The sequence below is a fragment of the Sciurus carolinensis genome, chromosome 8 (assembly GCF_902686445.1).
Source record: "Sciurus carolinensis chromosome 8, mSciCar1.2, whole genome shotgun sequence".
In the NCBI taxonomy this organism is placed as follows: domain Eukaryota; kingdom Metazoa; phylum Chordata; class Mammalia; order Rodentia; family Sciuridae; genus Sciurus; species Sciurus carolinensis.
The window spans coordinates 14,964,754-14,990,007 of NC_062220.1; the positions used below are offsets into that span (position 1 = coordinate 14,964,754).

Consider the following 25,254-nt stretch of genomic DNA (forward strand, 5'->3'; position numbering starts at 1 on the left):
TCCATCCCACCTTCTCTGGCTCCCCACTCCACAGGGGAGTGCCCTGCACCTCCTCTTAAGAAGAGCATCTGCATTCAGAGCAGGGTGCTCCTCCCGGCATCAGAAAATGAAGACTGAGCAGCCCTTTCTTCCTGCTCCTGCCACACGGAGAAAGCCCAGAGCCTTTACACCTAAACAGCTAGACTAGGTTGGAGGCAATGGAAGCCAGAGCCCGTGGTCCAGATACATCTGTCCTGAGGACACAAAGTCGGTTGACCCGGGCAACTGATACTGGCAGACTGTTTGGGCCTCTGCAAGTCATAAGCAGGGCCCAGTGTCCACGCTTAGTACTCTGCACGCCCACATCTGGCGTCTGGTTTATGCCCCCATTCTGGGGGACAGCTGCAGGCTTCGCCACTTCCTCCATTTAGTCCATCAAATATTCATTGAGCATCTGCGGCATCTGGGCTGCATCTAGGACCTTAGGAGCAGTCTCAGCTGAAGCAGTCCTTCTGTGTCAGCCTCCTCTGCCAGCCACAGGAAGGTCATAAGCCATCTTTGGGATGTTTCTTTCATTAGCTCCTGCCCGGTCCCAGCAGAGTAGGAGGGTCAGTCAGACAGGCTGTCCTCAGAAAAGAACAGATGTGCAGCCGGGACAGATGCTGAGGCCTGTGAGCACAGAATGCAAGCTCCTTAGAAGAGGGCCTTCGACTAGGCCTTCTTTTCTTGCCCTGTGTTACCCACCATTCTCATGCCTTGTACAGCACAGAGAATATGGTAGGAACAAATTATTACAATGAGGAAAACTGGGTTAATATGAGATACTTTTTTTGTTGTTTTTTTTTTTTTGTCTTGAGATGGGGGTCTTACTATGCTACCTAGGCTGATTATTAAATCCTGGGCACAAACAATTGTCCAGCCTCAATCTCCTGAGTAGCTAGAACTACAGGCAAACATCACTGTACTTGCCTAGAGATATTCTCTTCTGTATATTGATACCTCTTATAAATAAGAATTAATGAGTTGGGCTGGGTGCAATGGCACACACCTATAATCCCAGTGACTCAGGAGGTTGAGGCAGGAGGATTCCAAGTTAGGGGCCAGCCTCAGCAAAGGCCCTAAGCAACTTAGGCCTTGAGCAAGTTAGCAAGACCCTGTCTTAAAATAAATAAAATAAAAGGTTGGGACTGCAGCTCAGTGGTAAAGTGTCCCTGTGTTCAATTTCCAGTAGCCACCTCCAAAATATGGGTTAATGAGCCGGCACTTGTGTCCAGGTCAACTCCCTCTGAGAAAGTGCAGGGCTTCCTTCCCCACCTAGGTGGCTCCTGGTCAGGACCCATCACACTCAGCTTCCTGAAAAGAATCAAGAGGCTTCAACATGGAAGTCAGACATCAGGCCAAGAGGGTCCTGTTTGCCTTTGCCTTTTGAACACTACAGATCTTTGGTGCTGCCCCATCTCTATAAGAGACTCAGTGTGCATCTGTGACAGAGCTACTAGATAGAGGCACAATAGGATTGGTCACTGTGTGTGTTGGTGTGAGGTGTTCTTATCAAGGGCTGGAATCTTCTCTGAACTAAAGTCTAAAAAAATCACCCTTAGGGCCTAGAGTGACTTCCCTTTATACTACAGTTAGGATCCAGCACATTGGCTGCCTGGTTTTTATGAATAAAGTTTTATTAGGACATAGCCATACTCATCCCTATACACAGACTGGCTGTGTTGGCAGTAAGTACTGTGGCACACTTGAAAATCGAAACAGTGAGAATGTGACTATAAGCCTTAAATATTCTCTGGCTTCTAAGGAAAAATTTGTGGGCCTTTGCTAAATCCAGGATTCATAGCTTTGTTTTCAGAGGCCTTCAACAAGCCTCTTCCTTGTGTTCTCTCTCCCATCTGTTTGTGGTCCTCACTTGGAGCCATGAACTCTCTTCAGTCTGATTTGTTCTTCTTCACCACTAAGCCTGGTCTCAGACTGCTGTATGCTTCATAACATTCCCCCACATAATCCCCAAGTCTTCCCTTTGTATTATCTAAGAAATACTGGAATTCCACCACCTCATGAAAGCTCCTGGACTTTGGATGCTTGTTTGGGTGCTCTGGGACAACCCAGGCCCTTTCTCCAGCATTGTGACCACTGGGTGATGGAGCCCACACTCAGCCTCTGCCAGGCCTCTTGACATTCTTGAGAAAGCTGTGTGCCTTGGTTTGATTTCCTTTCAGATCTTTCCATAGATCATATCTCCTTTAAACAAACACTATCACAATCTAAATCTCTAATGAAAACAGATACCCACTTGTTGCCAACAATTCAGTAGGAGTTTTCAATTCAGTTAAAGAATTAGGGCCTTTCCTTGGATCTCATTGCAGATGGAGTTTGGTCTTTAAGGCACTTGCTCTAATTTTTTTTCTTTAATACTATTCATGGTAGGCAAGTGTTCTACCACTGAACTATATCCCAAGTCCTTTAAAAATATTTTTTTTGAGATAGGATAACTGAATTGAGATCCTGCTGCCTCCTGAGTTGCTGGGTTACAGGAAAGTGCCATCATGCCCAGCTATTCCTTTTTGTGCCAGTATGATTAAGATGCTCATAGTGACCTAACAAAGTCAACATTTCTTGTACTAAGCAATTTTTATTGATATTTGAAGACCTATGATAAAATAATAGAACCAGCCATTGGGAAGACTAGGGATCTTTATTCTTGGAAATCTTGAAAATGTTCCGAAGTCATTATTACAGTAGTAACAATTCTAGCTTAGAATGAGAACTCAATAAAACAAAATAAACATATTCTTTGAGGTTTAAAACATGATAATATGGCCAGGCATGATGGAGCACACCTGTAGTCCTCACAGCTCTGGAGTCTGAGGCAGGAAGATCTCAAGTTCGAGGCCAGCCTCACCAACTTAGCAAGGCCCTCAGCAACTTAATGAGATCCTGTCTCAAAATAAAAAAATAAAAGGGCTGGGGATGTGTTTCAGTGGTAAAGTTCCCTGGGTTCAATCCCCAGTACCAAAAAAATAAAATAAAAAAAGTTATGATATAGTGACTGGGACTGGGGCTCAGTGGTAAAGCATTTTCCTAGCATGTGTGAGGCACAGGATTTGATCCTCAGCACTGCATATAAGTAAATAAAATAAAGGTCCTTCAACAACTAAAAAAATATTTTTTTAAAAAAAGCTATGATATATATGACCTTATAAATTTGAGAGATAAAGCTCATTCATTAGATGGAATAAATTAGATTGGGGGAAATGTTTAGATTAACATAACATAAAATAAATTACTGATGGATTAATGAGTAAAATATGTTCAAAACAAACCACGAAAATAGAATTAATGAAGACATTAAATGAATTACAAAGAGAAAGATGAACAGATTTTCATATATGAAAATAAATTATGTGGACCCTGGAGGTGTAGCTCAGTGGTAGAGCACTTGCCTAGCATGTGTGAAGTCCTGGGCTTGATCCCTGGCGTCAAAATTGCATGTAACCAAAATATAAATAAGCCACATGGGAAAAGCACAGTTATAGCAAAACTGAAAAATAGTTAAAATCTGTTTGATGTGAGCTCATCCACAATAATAAGAAAAACCTCAGATCCCAAAAGATAAATAGGCAAATAAACACTAAAGAAAAATGCAGTTAGGGCTGGAGGTGTAGCTCAGTGGTAGAGCACTTGCCTCGCATGCCCTCAGTTCTGGGTTCCATCCCCAGCACCAGGAAAAAGAAGAAGAATGCAGTTAGCACATTAAAAGTATGAAAAAATATCAGTGTCATAGGGATAGTAAACAAAATAATATCGAGCATCTATTGAATTCTATCAGGCACTCTGCCAGCTGCTTTTTATACCTTTATCTCATTTAGTTCATTCATCAGCTTTAAAAAGAGACTTAGTAACTATGCAGTATTATAAAATGCAAGACCTGAAAGTACTATTTGAAAACAAAGTGCTTCTTTTATTTCTTATTTTAAGCTGGCAGCTATAATGGTGCACACCTATAATCCCAGGGTCTTGGAAGGCTGCGGCAGGAGGATCTCAAGTTTAAGGTGAACATCAGAAATGTAGTGAGACTTTGTCTCAAAATTTAAGAAAAATAAGGACTGGAGATACAGCTCAGTGGTAAAGTGCTTTTGGGTTCAATCCCCAGTGCCACACCACCACCACCAAAAAAAAATCTTATTTTGGTACCTTCACATGGTTCAAAACTCAAAGAATGTGAAAGCATATAATGAAAATCTGCTTACTTTATCCCCCTTTTCTCTCCTCCACAACCATCATTGTCAATCAATATTTCAATATCCATGCAGAATTATTCTTCCAGAACTATTCTATGCATATGTCCTCAGTATAGCTTCTTAAAACACACTTACGGAGGAATATTATTCCTTGCTCTTTATGTGTGATAATACATAGCTCAGAGAACCCTCTATATCAATACACAAGTTTTGTTTCGTTTCGTTTGTTGGGCAGTGCTAAGGATGGAACCCAGGACCTTGCACATGCTGGTCAAATGCTCTACCACCATGTCACACCTCCAGCCCAAGGATTTTTTTTTACAAGTGCATAGTATTTTATTGTATGTATATGCCATGGTTTATTTGGCAGTTTCTATTGAGGGCATTTAGATTGTTTCTTACATTCTGTGATTGCAGACCATGTCACCGAATGTAGTATACTTTGCACAACACAGCTTCCCTTGCATAAGTGCAAGTATGGCAGTAGGGGGAATTCCTAGAGGGAGAATTTCTGGGTCAAAGTTCACATTGTCATTTTGTTAGATGTTCTGTGGAATTGTACCAATTTATACTCCCATCAACAGTGTATGAAAATGACTTTTTCCCTTCATTTTCACCAACAAAGTGAATTTTCGGACATTTTTTTACCTTTGCTAATCTTTAAATGAAAAATGTTTCTTCAGTAGAGTTCAATTTTCTTTTATGAGTGAAGCTAAGACTCTTATATCTAAAAACTGTTGCATTTCCTTTTCTATAAACTTTCCATTCTTTTGCCTGTTTTTCTTTTGAATTATTTGTCTTTTTCCCATTAATTTGTAGTATATATAAGGAAAATGAGGGCTTTTTCTGTGTGGTGTTATGTTTTTGTTTGCAGTACTGGGACTCAAACCCAGGGCCTTCCGCATGCATGTTAGGCAAACAGTCCACCACCGAACTACACACCCAGCCCCCCAATTTTTTTATTTTTTTATTTTTTGGTATAGGGGATTGAACCCAGGGGTGCCTAACCACTGAGCCACACCCCTAGCCTTATTTTTGTATTTTATTTAGAAACAGGGTCTCGCTGAGTTGCTTAGGGCCTCACTGAGTTGCTGAGGCTGGCTTTGAACTCACCATCCTCCTGCCTCAGCCTCTCCAGCTGCTGGGATTACAGGAGTACACCACCACATCTGGCCAGCTCCTAAATTTGTTAGCAAATTTTTTGTCTTTTGACTTTAAGGAAACTTGTCCTAGTCTAATTGGAACTGGGGCTGCTGCTCAGTGGTGGTACATGCGCTTAACATGTATAGTGCCTTGGGCTCAATCGCCAGCCCAGAAGGAGAGACAGGGAAAGATATTGAGGTCCAGAGAAATGAAGTTCCTTGCACAGTGGGTACTTGACCTGCCGGCGGCAGGGCCACAACCAGGCTTCTGTCTTGTAACTCCTAGTTACCATGTCTTGGATTGTCAGAAAGCCTCATCTGTAAAATCAGGGAACTGAGCCAGGTGACATCCTCTTGTCTGAAAAGAGAGAGCAGTTTAGATTTACTCCTTTGCCACACAGTTTTTCCACGATTGGATAACCTAGCTGACACTTATTAGCCTAGACGAACTCCACATACCCAGGAAGGTGACCAGCTCCCCTTCTCAGTCCCATAGTCCCTGTCACGGGCACTGCCAGTTACCTCCTGGTTCATCCCTGGGTATTGACCTACTCATCTCTTCTCCTTTCCTCACACAGCAGTCATTGTCCAAACCTGCTTTTTTCCGGCAAAATTCAGAGAGGTGGAACTTCAAACTGCTGGACGCTAGGAAACTGAGTCGGGATGGAACTGGGTCCCCCTCCAAAATCAGCCCCCCCTCCACACCCAGCAGCCCTGATGACACTTTTTTTAACCTTGGAGACCTACAGAATGGCAGGAAGAAGAAGAAGATCCCCAAGGTAACGCTCATAACAAACTTCATGTTCCAAGATGCATTTCTTCTCTGCAAAGGAAGACTGCAGGGGGGGATGCTGGGCAGAGACCCAGTCACTGGACCCTCTGTTCACTCCATCACCCACAGGACAGGTGACATGGTGAAACCAGAAGGTTCAGATGTCTTGGCCTCTGTCCTAATAATTACTGTGGTCTTACACCCCTCCTCTTAGCCATCTCTCTCCCTGCTGCCGTCACTATTCTTCAGTCCCCAGTGTTTTCTGTGTCTATACTCAAAAGGCCACAGCCTTCTCCTTCTTATCCTCCAAAAGTGGACCGCCATCCATCATGCCCAGACCTAAGACATTGTCAGTGGCTGCTGCAGGGGCAAGCAACTTAGCAAGACCTTATCTCAAAATAAATATTTGGAAGGAACTGGGGACATAGCTCAGTAGTAGTATTCAATTACCAGTACCAGAAAACAAACAAACAAACAAACAAAAATATGTCTCCTAGCTCTCTGCCTTCCAAAGGGTAAAACATGCCCATGGCTGGGCTGTAGTCTTATGCTCCTGTTGATTACATTCTGTTTTACTCAGCCTCAGGCCTGCAGTGCTGGTCTCTTCATTAACCAGCTTGGTACTGTAGGGGAGCCATTTCCTCTACCTGCTCAGGGTCTACAGATGGGCCTAAGGCAGATTAACAGGTGAAATGCATGTGAATTTTCATTACATGCATGTGGGGAGCCTTCACAAGAAAAATGAAAACCCAAAGAAGTGACTGGGCCTAAGTACTTATGTATTGAGTTGAAAAAACCGTGGCAATTGTGGAAAAGTGACTAGAAGGTAAGGGTTAGTTTAGCAAGACTAGCATGTACAGGTCATCTTGGTCTCACATCCCCATCTCATGTAAGAGGGAAGGCATCTCTCACACGGGAGCTTCATGTCCAGCTCACAGAAAGAAGAGGACGGTGAGAATGTGCTGGCACCTGTCATTTTTCATGTGCCTTTAGCCCAAAATAATCAGTATGCCAAAGCATCCTATTCTGGAATAGGCTGTTCTAGACCCTTCTGTACCATCTTCTTTTGGCATCTGTTAGAGTGGGAAGTCAATCTCAGAGCCATTGATGGGCTTTAGGAGGTCATGAATGTCATAAATCTGTATAAAACTTCGTGCAGATAAGTTTGGAAGGCTGAGGGATGGAACATTTTTCTTTTAGTTACGTCACTAAGTTGCTGAGACTGGCCTTGAACTTTCTGTATTCCTGCCTTAGTCCCCAAATCCCTGGGCTTACAAAAAGGCGCCAATACTATTGACTGTTCATTATGATCCAGTAAGTGGAAGGATGTTAACTGTACCATAACTTCTTACTGACTGTTTTTGGATATTTTGGGGGGAGATCCTCAATGGGTTTTAAAACCCTTCACCCCAAAATTTGACCCAGTGACTCATTTGTTTCTACTTTTTAGATTGTGGTAAATTATACATAATATAAAATTTACCATTTTAACCTTTTTTTTTTTTTTTTTTCCAACACTGGGGATTGAACCAGGGGTGCTGTACCACCAAGCTACATCCCCAGCCCTTTTTGTTTTTATCTTGAGACAGGGTTTTCTTAATTTGCTGAGGCTGGCCTCTAACTTGCAATCCTCCTGCCTCAGCCTCTGGAATTGCAAGTGTATGCTGCTGTGCCCAGCTCATTTTCACCATTTTTAAGTGTACCATTCAGTAGCATTCTTTGCATTCACATTGTTCTGCAACCACACAGCCATCCATCTCCAGAACTTTTCATCTCCCTAGACAGAAACTCCATCGGTTTTACAATAATTTTCCATGTCCCCCTGCTCAGCCCTGGCATCCTCCTTTCTACTCTGTCTCTGTGAATTTTACTACTCTAGGTACCTCACTAAGTGGGTTGATTTGTCCTTCTGTGACTGGCTCATTTCAAGGTCCTTTCATGTTGTAGCATGTGTCAGAATTTCCTTCCTTTTTGAGTCTGAGTGATGTTCCATTGTAGACAAATTCCACATTCATCTCTAATTGGACACTAGGGTCGTGTGTACTCTGGCTGTCATGAGTAATACTAACAGCTCATTTTTACAATATCTGCTTTGTGGGAAATATAGTGTCAATATCCTCATAGTTAGGACACACAGGAAAGGAAGCAAAAGGCCCAGTTCAGGAACCGAGCATGCCAGTGGGTAACTGGGTAGTCAGAGTAAATACAAAGTAACTGTCACAGGCGGGAATTTGGAAATCATGGAGGAGGCCTCATTTGAGTCAGTTTCAAGGCAGTAGGCAAGGGCAGCACACGGTGGGAACTGAAGGCCTGAGAGGCTGTCAGGAGTGGGAACGCTCAGGTGTCCATGTATGTGACAGGGCATTTGGTTCAGCAAACAACACTACAGGAGTAGGGCCCAGTGCTCCGCCTATGGAGGGGTGGTGTGAGCGGATCCGAGGCGGGGAGTCTAGAGATGGGACTGGCAAAAGCTAATCCACTGCACTCCCCTGGGTCCTGTCCCCAGGGTACACATCCCACTCCTCTTCCCAGCGCAACAAAGAATTCAACCCTTGTGGATCAGCTCACTTTAAAATTGCTAGATGGTTTGCTTCAACTGTACATTGGGGACTTCTTTCTCTCCCAACCAGGTTGTCCACAGGCTTCCACTGCTGAAAGGAGCAGGTGATGCTGGAAAGCCTGAGGGAAGTGACCCCAGGGGTCTGCCAGGAGCGGTTCTGCTGCAGGCCACCTGGAGAACTTGTCTTTAGGTAGTGACGTGTGTGGAGGGCCTCCCCTTCCCCGCACTAGGAGAGGCTGTGAGAGTGTTTCAGAGGTCCCAGGACAACTAAGAGCCTTTATCATAGAGGCCCAGGCAGTTAGAACCAGAAGAGACTTGAAATGCTTCAGCCTCCTCCTTTGTTTAGATGAGGACACTTAGGCTCATAGAGGCCAAGTAATGGCCCACAGATACCCAGCCAGCTTAGACAGCAGAGTCCAGAACACTCAGACCATATTAAAAAATAAGAATTAAAATATTCATAGAACACAGAGAATAGTTTCCACTCTATATTTTTATTCACTCACTTGTACAGATAAAAAACGTTAAGCCAGGCACAATGGCATGCACCTGTAGTTCCAGGTACTTGGGAGGCTGAGGTGGGAGGATTGCTTGAGCCCAGGAGTTCAGGGCCGGGCTCGGCAACATAATGAGACACTGTCTCTAAAAATAGCAACAGAAGATAATGTAACATTGAACATAAAGCTGTAGAGCTATCTGTGTAAGAATTAATAAGAATAATTTTCTAAACCACATAAAACAGTTGATTTTTGGAGTTCCTTTGTGTGCAGGATTCTGAACCACATGGGCCATGAATGTGAGCTCTTTAACAGCAAAGCCGAATGTATCAGTCTACACTCTCCAGATTCTCAGGATGGAGGGGAACAAGCACTGGTCACACCAAACTCTTATTTGGTCACCAGCAAGAAGAACAGTTGCCTTGGAAGCAAGTCTGCTTTCACCTAGGCTGCTGTCATAGGCAGCAGACAGCTCAGCTGCTCTGAAAGGTGGTAGGGCCAGGGAGCAGGGGCTCTGGCAGTGGAGAAGTGGTAAAGGGTGGAAGCCATCTGGTGGAAGCCAGGTGGCGGCCTGGGAGACCTGGATGTGCCACACACCAGAGTATCCAGGTGTACTTTTCCTGGTACTGAGGATTGAGCTACATCCTCAGCCCTTTTTATTTTTTATTCTGAGACAGGGTCTTGCTAAGATGCTGAGGCTGGTCTGGAACTTGCAGTCCTCCTGCCTCAGCCTCCTGAGTCTCTGGGATGACACACATGTGCTGCCCTAGGAGTATGTGAAGGATCTGTGAGGTCAGGAGGAGCGTTGTCCTGCCAACAGGACAGTATGCTCCAGACAGGGCATGGCTCCGTGCAGGTCCAGGCTGGGACCCAGGAGCCACTCTGATCCCTGTTCCTATCCCACTCAGGGCTGTGCAGACCTTCTTTGGAATAGTTCCCACTATAGGCACCTTCCTTGGGAAACTGTTTTTTTTTCTTTGTCTTTTCCTTTCTTGTTTTGTTCAGGGAACAAAGGCTTCTTCCCCAGCTATAGGGACATCTCAGCATGAGGCCACTGAGAGTGTCTCAGCTGGTTGAGTTGGCATTGAGACCACAGCTGCCCGTGTGGCAGTGAGGGTAGCCTCCTCTGGTTTCTTTGGCGGTCACATTCCCATGTGGCAGAAAAGAATGACTAGAAGAGCTGTCGGGCAGTGGGAAGTGTCCCCTCCCCTGTCCCTGGCCCTCCATCATCCTAGGAGAGAATGGGCAGCAGAGGAAGCCCAGCTGCACCTGGGAGCGGGCTGCTAACACTGGCTTTTCTTCTTGTGTCTGGCAGCTGGTGTTGAGAATCAACGCCATTTATGAGGCCCGGAGAGGAAAGAAACGGGTGAAGAGGCTGTCCCAGTCCACAGAGAGCAACTCAGGAAAAGGTAGGACCCCCAACACACCTCTCTCCCCCAGAGCACCTGGAGACATTCTGGAAATTGTATCCTCTTATTTCTGGTTTGCTCACCAGGGAGGGGAACAAGCTGGTGCTTTGTAAATTTCTGCCATTGTCCCTGGGATGGATGGCAGAGAGCAAGGAGTTCAGCCTGCGTGGCACATGCTCTGGCTTCCTCTGCCTCCTCCACCTTCAAGTCAGCAGAGGCCTGAGACCTGATGCCTGGCCTGTCGGTAGTAGCCATCTTCTGGGCTCAGCATGCAGGAAGGGCCAGTGTGGCTTGCTGTAATATTTGATATGAGAGCCAGCTTAACTAGAATATGTGTTTGGAGATTACTTTCCAAATTAATATTGACTTGGGAATATATTGAATTGGACAGTTTGTGTTACATTTAAAACTGATAACAAAACATCCCCTCTAAACTAGAAATTTGGGGTCTGTTTCCTGCATTAAAAGAATTCACATTTGCGGGACTGGATAGCTCAGTTGGTAGAGTGCTTGCCTAGCATGCACAAGGCCCTGGGTTCAATCCCCAGCACCACAAAAAAAAAAAAAAAAAAAAAAAAAGAATTCACATTTGCAACTTCCTTCCTTGCTCTTTTGGTCTAGTGACAGATGAGAACAGTGAGTCTGACAGTGACACCGAGGAGAAGCTGAAAGGTGAGAAGAGCAGCTGCCATGCGGGGCACACGCAGGTGACTTGGAAGCCACAGAGATGGCCTGTCCTCCCTAGTTGAGGGACAGTCGTGTCCTGCCCAGGTTGCTGGGCAAGGTGTGAGTGTCTGAGAAGACACTGGGACCCACCCCACAGGATATGCAGGGCAAGCCAGGCATGCACAGGACCACAGGGGATGGTGCTATTACCCAACCTGCAACTCGGGGCATCTTGTTCCTTACATGTCAAGTAAAGTTGTTGAAATAATTTGTCCCTGCGGGTCTGACATTTGGTGATCCAAGCCCAGGCTTTGCTGAGTGTTCCAAGATTTCTCAAACCCCAGGGAGAAGCCAAAAGAAAGCAAGTCCAGGGATGCTGAGTAAGGTGACCTGGACCTGTCCACTCAGTGACCCTGCCTCATTCACCTCTACCACCAGCTGCTCCCTGGGCCACCTTTGGAATGGAGCAAGTGTGTTTCGATTGGCAAGAGAGGAGGTAGATATGAGGCCCCAAGTCAGTCAGGTCTCTGCCAGCAGAGCCACACAGGATGTTTACAAAGCTCACAGTTCCAAGAGTGTGATGACATGGTTTTTATCACATCACACTGAAAGATGAGGGGAGTGGGTGAGGGGAGGAGACAGTGTCCCTACCCCAAAGACCGATGGAGGTGAGCTCTTCATCAGCCTCTGCCTTGAGGCCAGACGGCAAATCCCTGGCAGTCTCAGATGCCCCGTCCTGATTGGTGCTGTCTGTCAAATGAATGCTGCTCCTCCCAGAGATTGGCAAGGGTCCAAAAACAGAGTTTTCCACTAATTTTTTAGTTGTAGAAACACTCTGGGGATTAGAAGGACTAGAGCTGGGGATGACATAACCGTTGCTGCTCTGTGGGTCCCCATTAGCAAGTGGGTCGCTGCAGGCCCGTGGCTTCTCTCCCCAGCTCACAGCCAGCGCCTGGTCAACGTGAAGTCCCGCCTGAAGCAGGCCCCTCGGTACCCGTTGCTCGACCGGGAGCTCATCGAGTACCAGGAGAGGCAGCTCTTCGAGTACTTTGTGGTGGTGTCTCTGCACAAGAAGCAGGCGGGGGCTGCCTACGTGCCGGAACTGACCCAGCAGTTCCCTCTGAAGGTACAGGAGGCCCTGTGGGCTGCCAGCGGCTGCAGCCTTCTAGCCTTCACCATGATGGGACTCATGGATTCAGGGAGGTGGGAAAGTCTGAGAAACACTTGGGTCTAGAACCTTGAAAATGGGCCCTACTTAGGTCTGTCAAGTCAAAAAAAATAAAACACAAAACTGCTCCTGGAGAATGACCAAGGTTCCAGGGAGGACAGATTCAGGGACTCAAATGCAGCAAAAATACTTTCCCACCTCCTGAGGCCACTGTGCTGACCATCCCACCATTCCATTCTCTCTCTTGCGCTCTCTCTCTCTCTCTCTCTCTCTCTCGCTCTCTCTCGCTCTCTCTCGCTCTCTCTCGCTCTCTTGCTCTCTCTCTCTTTCTCTCTTTAGGTATCAGAGATTGAACCCAGGAGCACTTGACCACTGGGACACAGCCCAGCCCTTTTATTTTTTATTTTGAGACAGGGTCTCACTAAGTTGCTTAGAGCCTTGCCCAAGTTGCTGAGGCTGGCTTTGATCCTCCTGCCTCAGCCTCCCAGGTTGCTGGGATTATAGGCATGTGTCACAGTCTGCCCCGGTCTCCTTATCCAGCCCGGTACATCTCTTTCCTACCTATCCTGCCTTCTCCCCTCAAACCACGCAGCTCTCCCCAAGTAGTGTGACATTTGTGTCTGTGCTGAAAATGTGCAGTTGCACCTAAGTGCATATACAGGAGAATCCCATTTTCTCATGATTCATGGTGATAAGGGTTTGAATATGCCATCTATTAAATCATGGCACCTAAAATGATAATGGAACTTTAAAAAGCCTACAATGACATGGCCAATAAAGTTTTTGTAACTTTTGTTAAAAAAGTAAATTATTCTTGACTTCAACATCAGTATTAAAGTGATCTACCATATTCTAATGCAGTTCAAACAGAATTTACAAAGATCATCTGACACTGAAGCTGTTTTCTAGGGCTGGGGATGTAGCTTAGTTGTGGATACTTGCCTAGCATTCTCAGGGCCCTGGGTTCAGGGAGGAGCACAAGGAAAACAAACAAAAAAGCTATTTTCTACTCAGTCCTAAGGGATTAGTCCAAGCTCATCATTGTTAGCTTGTGTTCTGTTTTCTAGTCTTTTCTCCATGGTATAATTTTCTTTTAGGATCAAAGATGAATGAAATGGGTTCCCTGTCCTCAAGGAGTTTACATTCTGACAGGAGGGCGTAAGATAAGCATACCAAAAGCAGAAAGAAAAAAGGCAGACAGGTAGAATGTGATGAGCTTCACGTGCACCCAGGGAGGGAGCTTGTATCCTGGTGAGCTTCACCACCCCAGCCTAATCCCAGCTCCTGCCGAGCCGGGTCCTAGCCTTCTGCCTGTCCTTCAAGGCCAGCCTTTCTTTCATCGGGCCTACTATGGGACAGCAATCAGTCAAGACTCCTCTTTGGGGCTGGGGAGATAGCTCGGTTGGTAGAGTGCTTGCCTCACATGCACAGGGCCCTGTAAGGACAAAAGGACCCCTTCTTGGAGTTGAGCATAGTGATGACAATGGAAGCAAACCACCGGCAGCACTGGCCCTCCAAACCCTCCAAACCGGCACCTGTTCCTGTTCCTGCAGCTGCCACACCTCTAAGGACTGAGTCCCTGAAAACCCCCCTGCTGTGCACGTGTTCAGATTTGGGGCATTTCTCAGGTGAACTCACACCTCGGTCAGGAACCACACACTGAGCACCTTGTCATCCTTGGAACCTAACACATCAGTGTTCCAGGAACAAAACATTAAGCCATGAATTAATTAGCACATCATCAGAACTGCTGAATGCTTGCCTTTCTAGCCTAGAGTCTGCAGACTCCCATGAAAACATTTTTTACTTTTAAACCTTTTTTAAATGAGAAGTTAAAACCACTATCAAAAAGGGGACTAAATGAGAAATATGCAAAGAAAAAAAAAATCTATAATCTCACTATGCCAAGCTCATCATTGTTAGCTTGTGTTCTGTTTTCTAGTCTTTTCTCCATGGTATAATTTTCTTTTGGGATCATATATTGTATGATTATTTAATTGTTTTTAGGGATTGAACCCAGGGGCACTCTACCACGAGCTCCACCTCAGCCTTTTTATTTTTATTTTGAGACGGGGTCTTACTAAATTTCCCAGGTTGGCCTTAAACTTGAAATCCTCCTGCCTCAGCCTTCTGAGTCACTGGGATTATAGGCATGTACCACTGCACTTAGCTGCAAGACAGTTTTAAAGTGGAGGCCAGTGGCAAGCAATTGGAACAAAATAAAAAAACTGATGAAAATTATTACAAGAGGAATTTGTTAGATGTTATAAATTTGTAACCTCAGAAATTTAGATATGTGGTATTGGAAATGAATGAAGGTAACTTTAACACAATATGTTTTCCTTCATCATTTATAAAGGAAGTTTAACAAGTGTAAACCTATTAAAAACAAAAAAAAATTTTTTCATTTCTCAGCATTTAAAATTACAGATTGAGGGTTGAGGGCATAACTCAGTGGTAGAGTGCAGGCTTAGCATACTCAAAGCCCTGGGTTTGATTCCCAGCACCAAAAAAGAAAGTACCAATTGATAAATTGATATGCAAGCTTGAATAATAATCAGATAAGAGCCAGGCATGGTGGCATATGCCTGTAATCCCAGTAGCTCAGGAGGCTGAGGCAAGAGGATTGCAAGTTCAAAGCCAGCCTCAGCAACAGTGAGGTGCTAAGCAACTTAGTGAGACCTGTCTCTAAATAAAATACAAAATAGGGCTGGAGATGTGGTCAAGTGCCCCTGAGTTCAATCCCCAGTAACCCCCCAAAAAAGACTAAAGTTAGAGGATTATAAATGATTCCTTATTTATCTGCTAAATTTCTATCTAGTATGCTTTTTAAAAACAGATTCATAGCTGTATAGAGTGGCACATGTCTGTATGTAGTTGTAGCCACTCTAAAAAATAAGGCAGGAGGATTCCAAGTTTGAGATCAGTCTGGGTAACTTAGCAACATCTTGTCTCAAAATAAAACTTTATAAAGGGCTGGGGATGTAGCTCACTGGTAGAGCATCCTAAGTTGAATCCCCAGTACTATAAAAATTAAAAAGATAAAAAATATATAAATAAAAACAGATTCCTCAGGCTGGGGGTATAGTTCAGTGGTAATTTACTTGCCTAGTCTGTACCCTGGGTCCAATCACTGGCACCACAGGGGGAGGAAATCAGTTTCTGTTCATACACAAAAAGAAGCAAACTCATGACTTTGTCTACAGGTGAGACTTTAATTCATCCTGTTCTTTAACAAGGTAATATTCACCCAGTCTGGAGTGTCAAATACTGTCCTGAGTGCTGGGATATCAGAGAGAGAGAGAGTTTTTTGTTTTTTGTTTTTTTAATAGGAAGAAAGGCAGGCCAGAGATTACAATCACTTTTCTTACTCTAACACTAGTGTGATCTGAGCAGATCATTTGCCATCTCAGGGTGTGTTTTCTGACCTCTGCAGTGAGAATGGTGGGCTGGGCAATGTCTGACTCCCCTTCTAGTTCCACACGCTCTGAAACTAGTTAAATTTTACAGTGCGATATAATTTTACGGTCTGTATTGACTACAAATGTTATGCCATGCTGTGGGGGGCCCAGAGACTGGAAACCGGGTTGAAGCCCTGCCTCCTGATCCAGGAGCCTGCCCTTTGGAGGGATTTCCCTTGGCAGCTTTTCCTTACATCCTGGAACACATTTCATAATGACTTTGGTTGGAACTGCCCCTGGGGAAAGGCCCCGCAGACTGAGCCACAAACCCTTCACAGATGCACAAAGGGAGGCGTGAGCCTTGTCTCCATCCAGTGCCAGGGTTTCCCCTTGAACCTTCTTGCACCTTTCTCCCTGCAGTTGGAAAGGTCTTTCAAGTTCATGAGAGAGGCTGAAGACCAGCTGAAGGCTATTCCCCAGTTCTGTTTCCCTGATGCCAAGGATTGGACTCCTGTCCAGCAGTTTACCAGGTATGTGCTGGCCTCTCTTCTTCTCACCCCCAGAGACTAAGGCAGGAATTAGAGATGGGGTCATGGATGGCAGACCCCCTAAGTCATTCGTACCATTGAGCAAATCTGATGGACTCTGGCTTAAGATTTACCCTTTGCTGTTTTTAACACTTCCCTAAGGTGAGATTCACCTTGCTCTGTGTGCAGATTTATAGGGCCTCACAATCTGGGAGCATATGTGTTTCCTATGGCTCGCGAAGGTAATTCTTAGTCTGGGCAGAGGGAAACATGCGTTGCCTGTCACCACCCTTTCCAGTGCTCCTGAGACATTTCTTCTACCTGTTGGTTGGATTGAGATCAGTTTATGTTTCTACTTGAGCCCACATTGTTAAGTGCTAGAATTTCCCTTATGTGCTGTTTCAGCAGTTGACCAAGCTCAATAGGCCACCTATCCTAAGTATCCTTGAAGGTGGCCCAGCGTCTTTAAGAATAGTACAAGCTTCAGGGTACTTTATACAAATGGTGCCCTGAGAGAGCCACACCAGGGCTAGTGCTCCTTCACTGTGTCACATCCCTATATCACTGAAGTCACCTCACCCTGAAGCTCACAGAGGACAGCGCCCATCCCTCCTTCCTCTCCTCAGCCATAACAGTAAACAGTGGTTGCATTTTGTGCAGTGGGATGGCTCAGATGATAGAATGACATAAGAATTCAGCATGAAAAACACTCATTTCCCCTCAGGACACATGCACTGTATATCTTTGCCTGCCTGGCATTTACTCCAAGGCTGTGACCGTAATCTCAGCAGAGAAAGACAGCAGGTTAGAAAGCAGCTCCTCTTGACAGCCCTCCAGCATATCCCCTGGTGCCCTCTGCTTTGTGATGCTTTTGTGCTTCCCCTCCACAGTGAGACCTTCTCATTCGTCTTAACTGGAGAAGACGGGAGCAGAAGGTTCGGGTACTGCCGGAGACTGCTGGTTAGTAGTTTGGATAGCCAGGTCTGAGATATGCATATGCTGCAGGAGAAGGAACAGGAGTGTGGTATGTTCCCCAGGGCAGTTACAAACATTTGGGGACTCATCTGAGTTTTGTTGGTAGGTGGAAGTAATGTCTGTTTCCATCAAAAGGAAAATACTTTATTTTTCCACCAAATCAAAGACCCTCCTCTTCTCCTTTAGCCCAATGTTATTTTAACTAGTGTGTTAACAGACGCTGAGTGCTCAGTGAGAACATTCAGAATGGTTGCTTAGGAGAGAAAATTCAAAAACTTCAAGAGTGGCCCCGTGGAATCACTCTTTACAAGTTAAAAACTTCTTTTTTAAGTCAGAAACTTACTCCAAGGAAATGATCACACCAAAACATTTTATAACTTGTCTTTTTGAGGCCCATTGTTTTGAAAATCATTAGAAGTGATGAATCTTTTTCCACTGAGAATGTATTTGAGTCTTAGAAATGGCTAAAAAACATTGAGTCGAGTCACGCATGGCACATACAGGTGTTTAATACGTATTTGTTGAATTAATTAATGGGTAAAAAGCATGGCTAACAATTGAAAAAGTTAAGTGGGATAATAATTTGTGTTGTTCAAATTACTTTTAAAGTATTGAGATTGAAATTTTCTTTGATTTGAAAATTAGCTTAACAATCTGTTTCCCAAAACATCTTCAGAAACGATATTTCATTTGAAATTATCATTATCATAACAGATAGTCTAAAAATAACTCCTTAGTTAGGAACTACAGTGATGTGGGTAAACAAGCTAATAAGCTTCTTTACAGTTCTGTAGGCCATATTGAGTACCTACTATGTGCACAACACCCTTGATTTGGGCCCTTCAGGAGAATGAAAAAATATATAACGTGTAGCTATGAGTGCTTCCTTGCTGATGTGGGGTGCTGATAACGGCTCATGATCTTCTGGCACAAGACAGGCTCAACTGCTCCTAGGACTTTCCTCCTGGAGCTTGCTAATGCTCATCTTGTCCTCCTGTTTCTCTACACAAAGCCTGGAGGCAAAGGGAAGCGTCTTCCCGAAGTGTACTGCATTGTGAGCCGCCTGGGATGCTTCAGTCTCTTTTCAAAGGTGAGAGCTTGACCCTCAGAGAAAGCAGTGGGAAGGAGAGGCAGGGCCCAGAGGACCGGGGCAGGCTTCCCCTGCTGCCCTTCACTGTCTTCTCTACCTGTTTGCCTTCCCGTTTCTTTAGTCCTGTCCTCACCTCATCGCCTGTCCTCTCATCACTGGCTCTGGAGGATGGGCCCAGAGAGTGGAAAAGGGGAGAGGGTAAGGTAAAAGTGAGTCACTGAGATGGATGTATGTGTGTAACTCTCTGTATCTGAGTGTTTGTGTGTGTGTGTGTGTGCGTGTGAGATTTATTATTTTTAAAGTGCTCTGTATTTTTCAAAATCTTAATAATTTGTTCTTCTTTTCTGGAAAATGAACCACTGTATCAAGACAGGGGAAATACCATATTGAATCAGCTCATGCACCCCAATATTCTGTATTGATGTAGAACAGCCATCCTATGTGACACTGCTATCAAAAGTTAGGTATAGGGACTGGGGATATAGCTCAGAGGTAGAAAGCTCACCACGCATGCTCTAGACCCTGCATTCAATCCCCATCACTATAAAAATTATTTTACTAGATATGATCCAACCTTTGTTTCCTTTATTAACCAGACATGAGTGTCTAATCCATAAATTTATTTTAAATCCTGCTTGTCTATAGATTTCAGTCCGAGCTTCTTTTGCAGTCCCTAAATCTGCTGTGGGTGGATATAAAGCAGCACTTCCTAGGAGCATTTCTGAACAAAAGTTTACTTCCCACCCACCCTTCTGAACTCAGCAGAAGTCTGAGTTATGGTGGGACCTCTTGCCATGGTAGAACTTGAACTTCCCTGAAAAGCTAAGAATGCATGCCATCAGTGCAACCTGAGACATGGTCTCTCTCTCTCTGCTCCACCTGGGGTGGCAGTTGCTTCCCACTCAGGTTGGTCGTTTATAGCTCTTGCACACTTGCATATTGCTGCCGAGGCCAGTCATTCACAAGCGGGGGTGGGGGTGTGAATGTGGAATTGGGCTGCAGGTTGTAGCCTTTGTGGTAAGAAGGCCTGTGTGAGCTGGAGGTAAAAGAGCTTGCCTGAGAGAGCCCAGCTTTGACTGCTAACAATCATGCTGTGATCAGTATTCACATACACACATTTATGTGAACATGATTTTCATCTCTCTTGGGTAGATACCTTGAAGTGGCTATGTACTGGATCATATGGTGCTTCTTTTTTTTTTTTTTTTTTTTTTTTGTGGTACTGAGGATTGAACCCAGTGCCTCGTGTTTGCAAGGCAAGCACTCTACCAACTGAGCTAAATCCCCAACCCCATATGGTGCTTCTGTTTAACATTTTGAGAAACTGTCAGACTGTTTTCAAAACTGGCTTGACTATTTTACATTCCTACCAGCTACATGTGAAATTTCTCAATTTCCTTCTCAATACTTTTTATCTTTTGATTAGAGCCATTCTAATGAATGTGATGTGATAACTAACTGTGGTTTTGATTTACATTTCCCTAATGACTACTTCCAGCAAAGTTTCAATTCCACAAATAAACCATATATTCCCATAGGGGACTACAAACCTTTATGTCATCTGAGTTTTTTTACCACCCTCCCCAAAACCAGTTTTTACCCCATGAAGGGCACCACTGGGGGGCAGTATTACTCCCATTAAGAATGCACACAGCCAGGTGTGGTGGTGCATGCCTGTAATCCCAGTGATTTGGGAGGCTGAGGCAGGAGGATGGAGAGTTCAAACCCAGCATCAGCAATTTAGCAAGGCCCTGAGCAACTCAGCGAAAACTGTCTCTAATAAAATATATAAAAAGGGCTGGGGTTGTGGCTTAAGTGATTAAGTGCCCTTGGGTTCAATTCCTGGTACCAAAAAAAAAACTGCACACAGCACACTGGGCATCATGGCACATGCCTGTAATCCAAGCTGCTTAGGAGGCTGAGACAGGAGGATCGCAGGTTCAAGCCAGCCTCAGCAAAAAAGCGAGATGCTTAGCAACTCAGTGAGACCCTGTCTCTAAATAAAATACAAAATAGGACTGGGGATTTGGCTCAGTGGTTGAGTGCCCCTGAGTTCAATCCTTGGTACCCCTCACCCCAAAGAAAGGAAAAGAAAAAAAAGAATGCACACAGTAGCCTAGTAAGTCACCTGTCAAAGTCAAAGGGGCAAGGAACCTTACTTTACCCTCTAGTATTATGAACTACAAAGTCATACTGCAAAAGGAGTAAACGAAGAGGGAGAAGAACTGGGACCCACGATACACTGAGCCTGAGGAGGATGCAGGGCGTCCCCTAACCCTGAGTCGTGTGGCAGGCCCACTCCACTTAGGGTAGAGCTGACCTCCACACCCTGACTTCAGAATCACTGAGCTGCTTTCCTGATCCTTGCAGATCTTAGATGAGGTGGAGAAACGACGAGGCATCTCTCCTGCCCTGGTCCAGCCCCTCATGAGGAGTGTCATGGAGGCCCCTTTCCCAGCCCTGGGCAAAACCATCATTGTAAAGAACTTCTTGCCAGGTTCAGGGACTGAGGTAAGTTATCAGGTTCCTTTCCTCTCTGGGAAGGTAGCCCAATCAGCCAAGTCCAGTGGTCAGAAGGGCTGACTTTCAGCAAGCAGCCAAATTCAGTTGTCTGCCTCGTTCCTTGGATGGGCCCAGATCATTCCTCAGAAGTTCCACCCTCGGTCCAATCATCCAGCCCAGCCTTCCACCCCAGGGAGCAACCCCCAAAACAATGCTGTGTGGGGCACGTGCGTTTCTTTGCATGATGTTGGCCTTCCTGGTGAGGAACAGTCACTGAACCACTTTAGCTTCTCTTAAAAGCCCATGTCATTCATAAATCTTATTTGAACCTATTTACATTTTTCATCTGTATCTCCTCTATAACTTTTTTGTGTAAAACAGATTCTTTTCATGGAATACAAGCTCAGGGACTATTTTTTAATTCATCTCAGACTTTGAAACCCGTCTCTTCCTTGGCCAGGCTGGGATTTGATGAAGGAACTTGTTTTTATCCTTCCCATCTTCTTCATGTGGCCCCATGGACATCAGAAAACCAATCCCATTCAACCTCAACTCTACTTCCAAAGGCCCTGGCAAAAGCAGGTCACCTCTTGGAGACAGGAGGGATAGGGACAATTCTGACATTCTGAAACGACCCAGTTTCCCAGCACAGAGAGCTGTCGCTGGGACCTGAAACCATCCCATGCCAGTTGCAGGTGGTTCAGCCATGGGGTAGAGCAGGTCAGCGGTGAGGGAGCCCCAGTGTGATAGAGCACTGGGCAGGGGCAGTGCTGAGAGTGAAATCTAGCCTCTGCTCACCTCACCATGAAAGAGTCAGCTCTTTGAAAGGGAAAAACATGGGGCTGGAAATGTCACTCAGTGGCAGAATGCTTGCTTAGCATGCACAGGCCCTGGGTTCAAACCCCAATACTGCAAAAAAGAGAAAAACATGAGTAGCAACTTGAGACGGATTCAGAAACAGCAACTGTGGAATGGGAAGATGTACACCTGAGTGTAAAAGGTAAAAACACATCAGAACGTGTTTGGAATGGAGCTAGGAAGAATTCAGAAACACACCTGTAATTCAGCTGCTTGGGAAGCTGAGGGTGGAGGATAACAAATTGGAGGCTGCCCTTCTCAAAAAAGAAAGAAATGCCTTCTAGCTGGGTGCAGTGGTGCACACCTATAATCCCAGCAGCTCAGGAGGCTGAGGCAGGAGGATCTCAAGTTCAAAGGCAGCCTCAGCAACAGTAAGGTGCTAAGCAACTCAGTGAGACCCTGTCTCTAAATAAAATACAAAGTAAGGCTGGGATGAGGCTCAGTGGTTAAATGCCCCTGAGTTCAAACCCTGGTACCCCAAAAAAATACCTCCTAAAGGAGTACTTGAGTCTTGGTAGTGTCACTCAGGCCTGTGATTCTGTTCCATCAAGGTAATAATGCCCATGAGACAGAAGCATTTTCTGTGGGGACACTAAAGTCTAGGACAGTTTTCAACAGTGAGAACTCTCCATGGGGAGTCCAGGTATGCTCTAACAAGGGGGAGCCTCCTGACATTTTGGGTCAAGGGCCACTGATTCTTCCATCTACTTTCCTAGCTTCCATCCAAATTGTTCTCAGTTGAATGTGAGGCACATGCTTCCCTCCCAACTACCTCCTTCCCCTCTGCCAGTCCCTTTTGTTTTCCTTTTTGTCCTTTCCTTTTCCCCTACCGGTGGGTCACCCCTGCAGAGGACCTCAGAGCCGCAGGGACTGTGGATGCCTGGGCGAGGCCTGGCTGAGTAGGCTGCCCACCTTCACAGCTGCTCCTGTTCCCTGGCAGGTGATTGAGCTGTGCCGCCCGCTGGACTCCCGGCTGGAACACGTGGATTTTGAGTCTCTCTTCTCCTGCCTCAGTGTTCGCCACCTGGTCTGTGTTTTTGCCTCCCTGCTTCTGGAAAGGCGGGTCATCTTCATTGCAGACAAGCTCAGGTACCCACTTTGGCTCCTTCTGCTAGAACGTGTGAATGGTCTTGGACTCATAGGCGTGTAGAGCAAGCGAGGTTCGGGGGAGAGCTCGTGTGGGTCAGAGTGGGAGGCAGTGGCAGCGAGATGGAGGCCTGGAAGACACGGGCGACACAAGCCAAGCAGGCTCCCTGCCTGCTTGCCACGTGTTCTGCTGTGCACTGGGCACCCTGTTATGTGTGAGGAAAACAGTGCTAAAAGGCACAGACCTGTCTAAAGTTCTCAGTCCAGTGGGGGAACAGGAAAGTAACTGGACCACACGGCACCATGTTGGGAAGGCTCTTAGAGGCAGTTGGTCGTGAAGATGGACAGAGGGCCCTTGTTCCCTGGGGAGCTATCTAGACAAAGACAGTGAGGCTGGAGGCCCCACACATCCTGTTCAGGAACTGCAAGGAAGCGCACTATGGCTAGAGCAGAGGAGGTGGTCAGAGGCCAGCGCAGGGAAGGACTGCGGGGCAGAGGAAAGAGTGCAGACCCGCCCAAAAGGCCTCCCTCTCCTCAATGTACACACGCTCACTGCCGTCAGGATGCCACCCACCCACTAAGGTCACAATCGTGATTTATAAGAATTGTGTGAAAGAAGATCCAGAGGAAACCCAGATAGCGGTTTCGATGAATTCTGAACTTCCAACAAAAGGAGGTCTTGCATTTTCATCATTTCAAAACAGCAGCTCTTCACCTTCTCACCTTCTCACTTTGGACTGAGGGCAGGTGGCAGCTGCAGTTTCAGAAAGGACCAGGATGTGGGGGCCTCCAGTCGGCCAAGCAGAGGAGGCCACCTGAGAGGTGCGTCTAGAAAGAAGACATGGCGGAAAAAGGAAAACCAAAAACAGTGGCTTGAAGAGGAAATATGACTCTGAACTGCAGAAAACAAGAGGAAGAAGAAAGAAAGCAAAGACTGGAAAGGACACAGTGTATCAGCGTGGAATTCATCAGGGGGCATGGAGGAAATGGCATCCAGCCCGCCCCTCCACTGCAGCATCTGATCACCTTCATGTAGCTCCTCTTTGGACAGCAGCCATTTGGCTGTTCCCTGACGGCCCCGACCGTGTGTCTGAGTTCACTGTTCACTTTTAAATGTCACAGTTATTGTGCTCCCTGTGCACTTGTGTCAGCTCAGGAAGCAGTCCCTGTCAGTAGCCTGCAGCTGGTGCTGGGAGCTCTGCAGCCCTCCAAGCTCCCTGGGCACCGGGAAGTCACGAGTTCTCAAGGTTGGGACTAACCCTTCAGTGACCAGGATCGGATTTCATCAGCACTGTAGTAATTGTCTTGATCCTCTGGAAGGCCCACTCAGTCCCCCTCTCCCCAAACTCAGATTTGGGGGAGGGGAAAGTGATAGATTTCAGAAAGACCAAAGCAAGAAGAGCAAGGCCTGCTGAGTCCACCTGGTGCCCTCTGGGAATAGAACCGGGGACACAGCCCTCGGAGAGCGAGTTTTGGGATGAAGATGTTAGACTTGGGGAGGGCCCTGCCCGAGAACACGTCTGAGCTGATGAGCATTGCTAGTGTGGGCAGCCAGGGGTGCGCCACCCTCCCGGGAGCAGGACCAAGTGCAGTGAAAGGAAAGGCCGGAACAGAAAGGGGGGGCGCGTCAAAGACGGTGGGAGGTGATCCCAGAAGGCGTGTAGGGAAGGAGCGACCTTTGCCTTGCCCTTGGACAGATTTCTGGGTGCACAGGCTGGAGGCTGGGCCAGCTCTTCGCACAGAGCTGCTGTGAGGAAGGAAAAAGAAATGGAGCCAGCAGCCGGGCTGGAAAGAAGACCCCTCCTGAGTCTCTGCCCAGCCCACTGCCTGCCCTATCTGGGGCAGCTTATGGAGGAGCGCCACCAGGCTTGATAGGAGGGACTGTGGAGTGTGCCTCGTTGCCTGGCACGGTGCCCTTGGAGAGTTAGTCTTTTCCAGCAGCACGTGCCCCAACGAGGGGCAAGTAAGTTGTCAGCTGCGACTGCTGCCAGCTGTTCTGACCACAGTCTGCTGCGCATCAGAGGCTCCTTTTGCAGCAACTGCCAAATCCTGGGTGCTGTGGAATGGATTTTTGTGCAGGAGGAGGCGGCAACAGAAATGTGGGTAATTTCAGTGCTTCCTCAGGGGCAGAGCCAGGCCATGGTGCAATGTGTGCATGTGTGTGTAAAATGCTTTAATTGCATCTTTAAATTTTTTAAGAACTTTATTTATTTTATGTGCTGCTGAGAATCGAACCCAGTGCCTCATGCATCGCAGGCAAGCACTCTACCACTGAGCTGCACCCCCGGCCCCCTTAATAGCATTTTTGTACCTTTACAGCTCCAAGGCATGCACGCCTCTCTCTTACCACACTCAGAGGGAGGACCCCGAACACCTTA

General features: G+C 46.1%; 1 protein-coding gene across 8 annotated transcripts in view; it reads left to right on the forward strand.

The window, feature by feature from the left end:
* Window positions 1-25,254, forward strand: part of Dennd2a (DENN domain containing 2A) — an 85,800-nt gene that overhangs the window by 47,332 nt on the left and 13,214 nt on the right. For all 8 annotated transcript variants that reach the window (XM_047561000.1, XM_047561001.1, XM_047561004.1 and 5 more), the window contains 9 exons: window positions 5,944-6,144; window positions 10,510-10,603; window positions 11,225-11,275; window positions 12,187-12,395; window positions 16,259-16,368; window positions 17,256-17,325; window positions 18,353-18,430; window positions 20,801-20,941; window positions 22,731-22,879. In XM_047561000.1, the coding sequence (XP_047416956.1) occupies window positions 5,944-6,144; window positions 10,510-10,603; window positions 11,225-11,275; window positions 12,187-12,395; window positions 16,259-16,368; window positions 17,256-17,325; window positions 18,353-18,430; window positions 20,801-20,941; window positions 22,731-22,879 (1,103 nt within the window). The remainder of the gene's footprint in view (window positions 1-5,943; window positions 6,145-10,509; window positions 10,604-11,224; window positions 11,276-12,186; window positions 12,396-16,258; window positions 16,369-17,255; window positions 17,326-18,352; window positions 18,431-20,800; window positions 20,942-22,730; window positions 22,880-25,254) is intronic.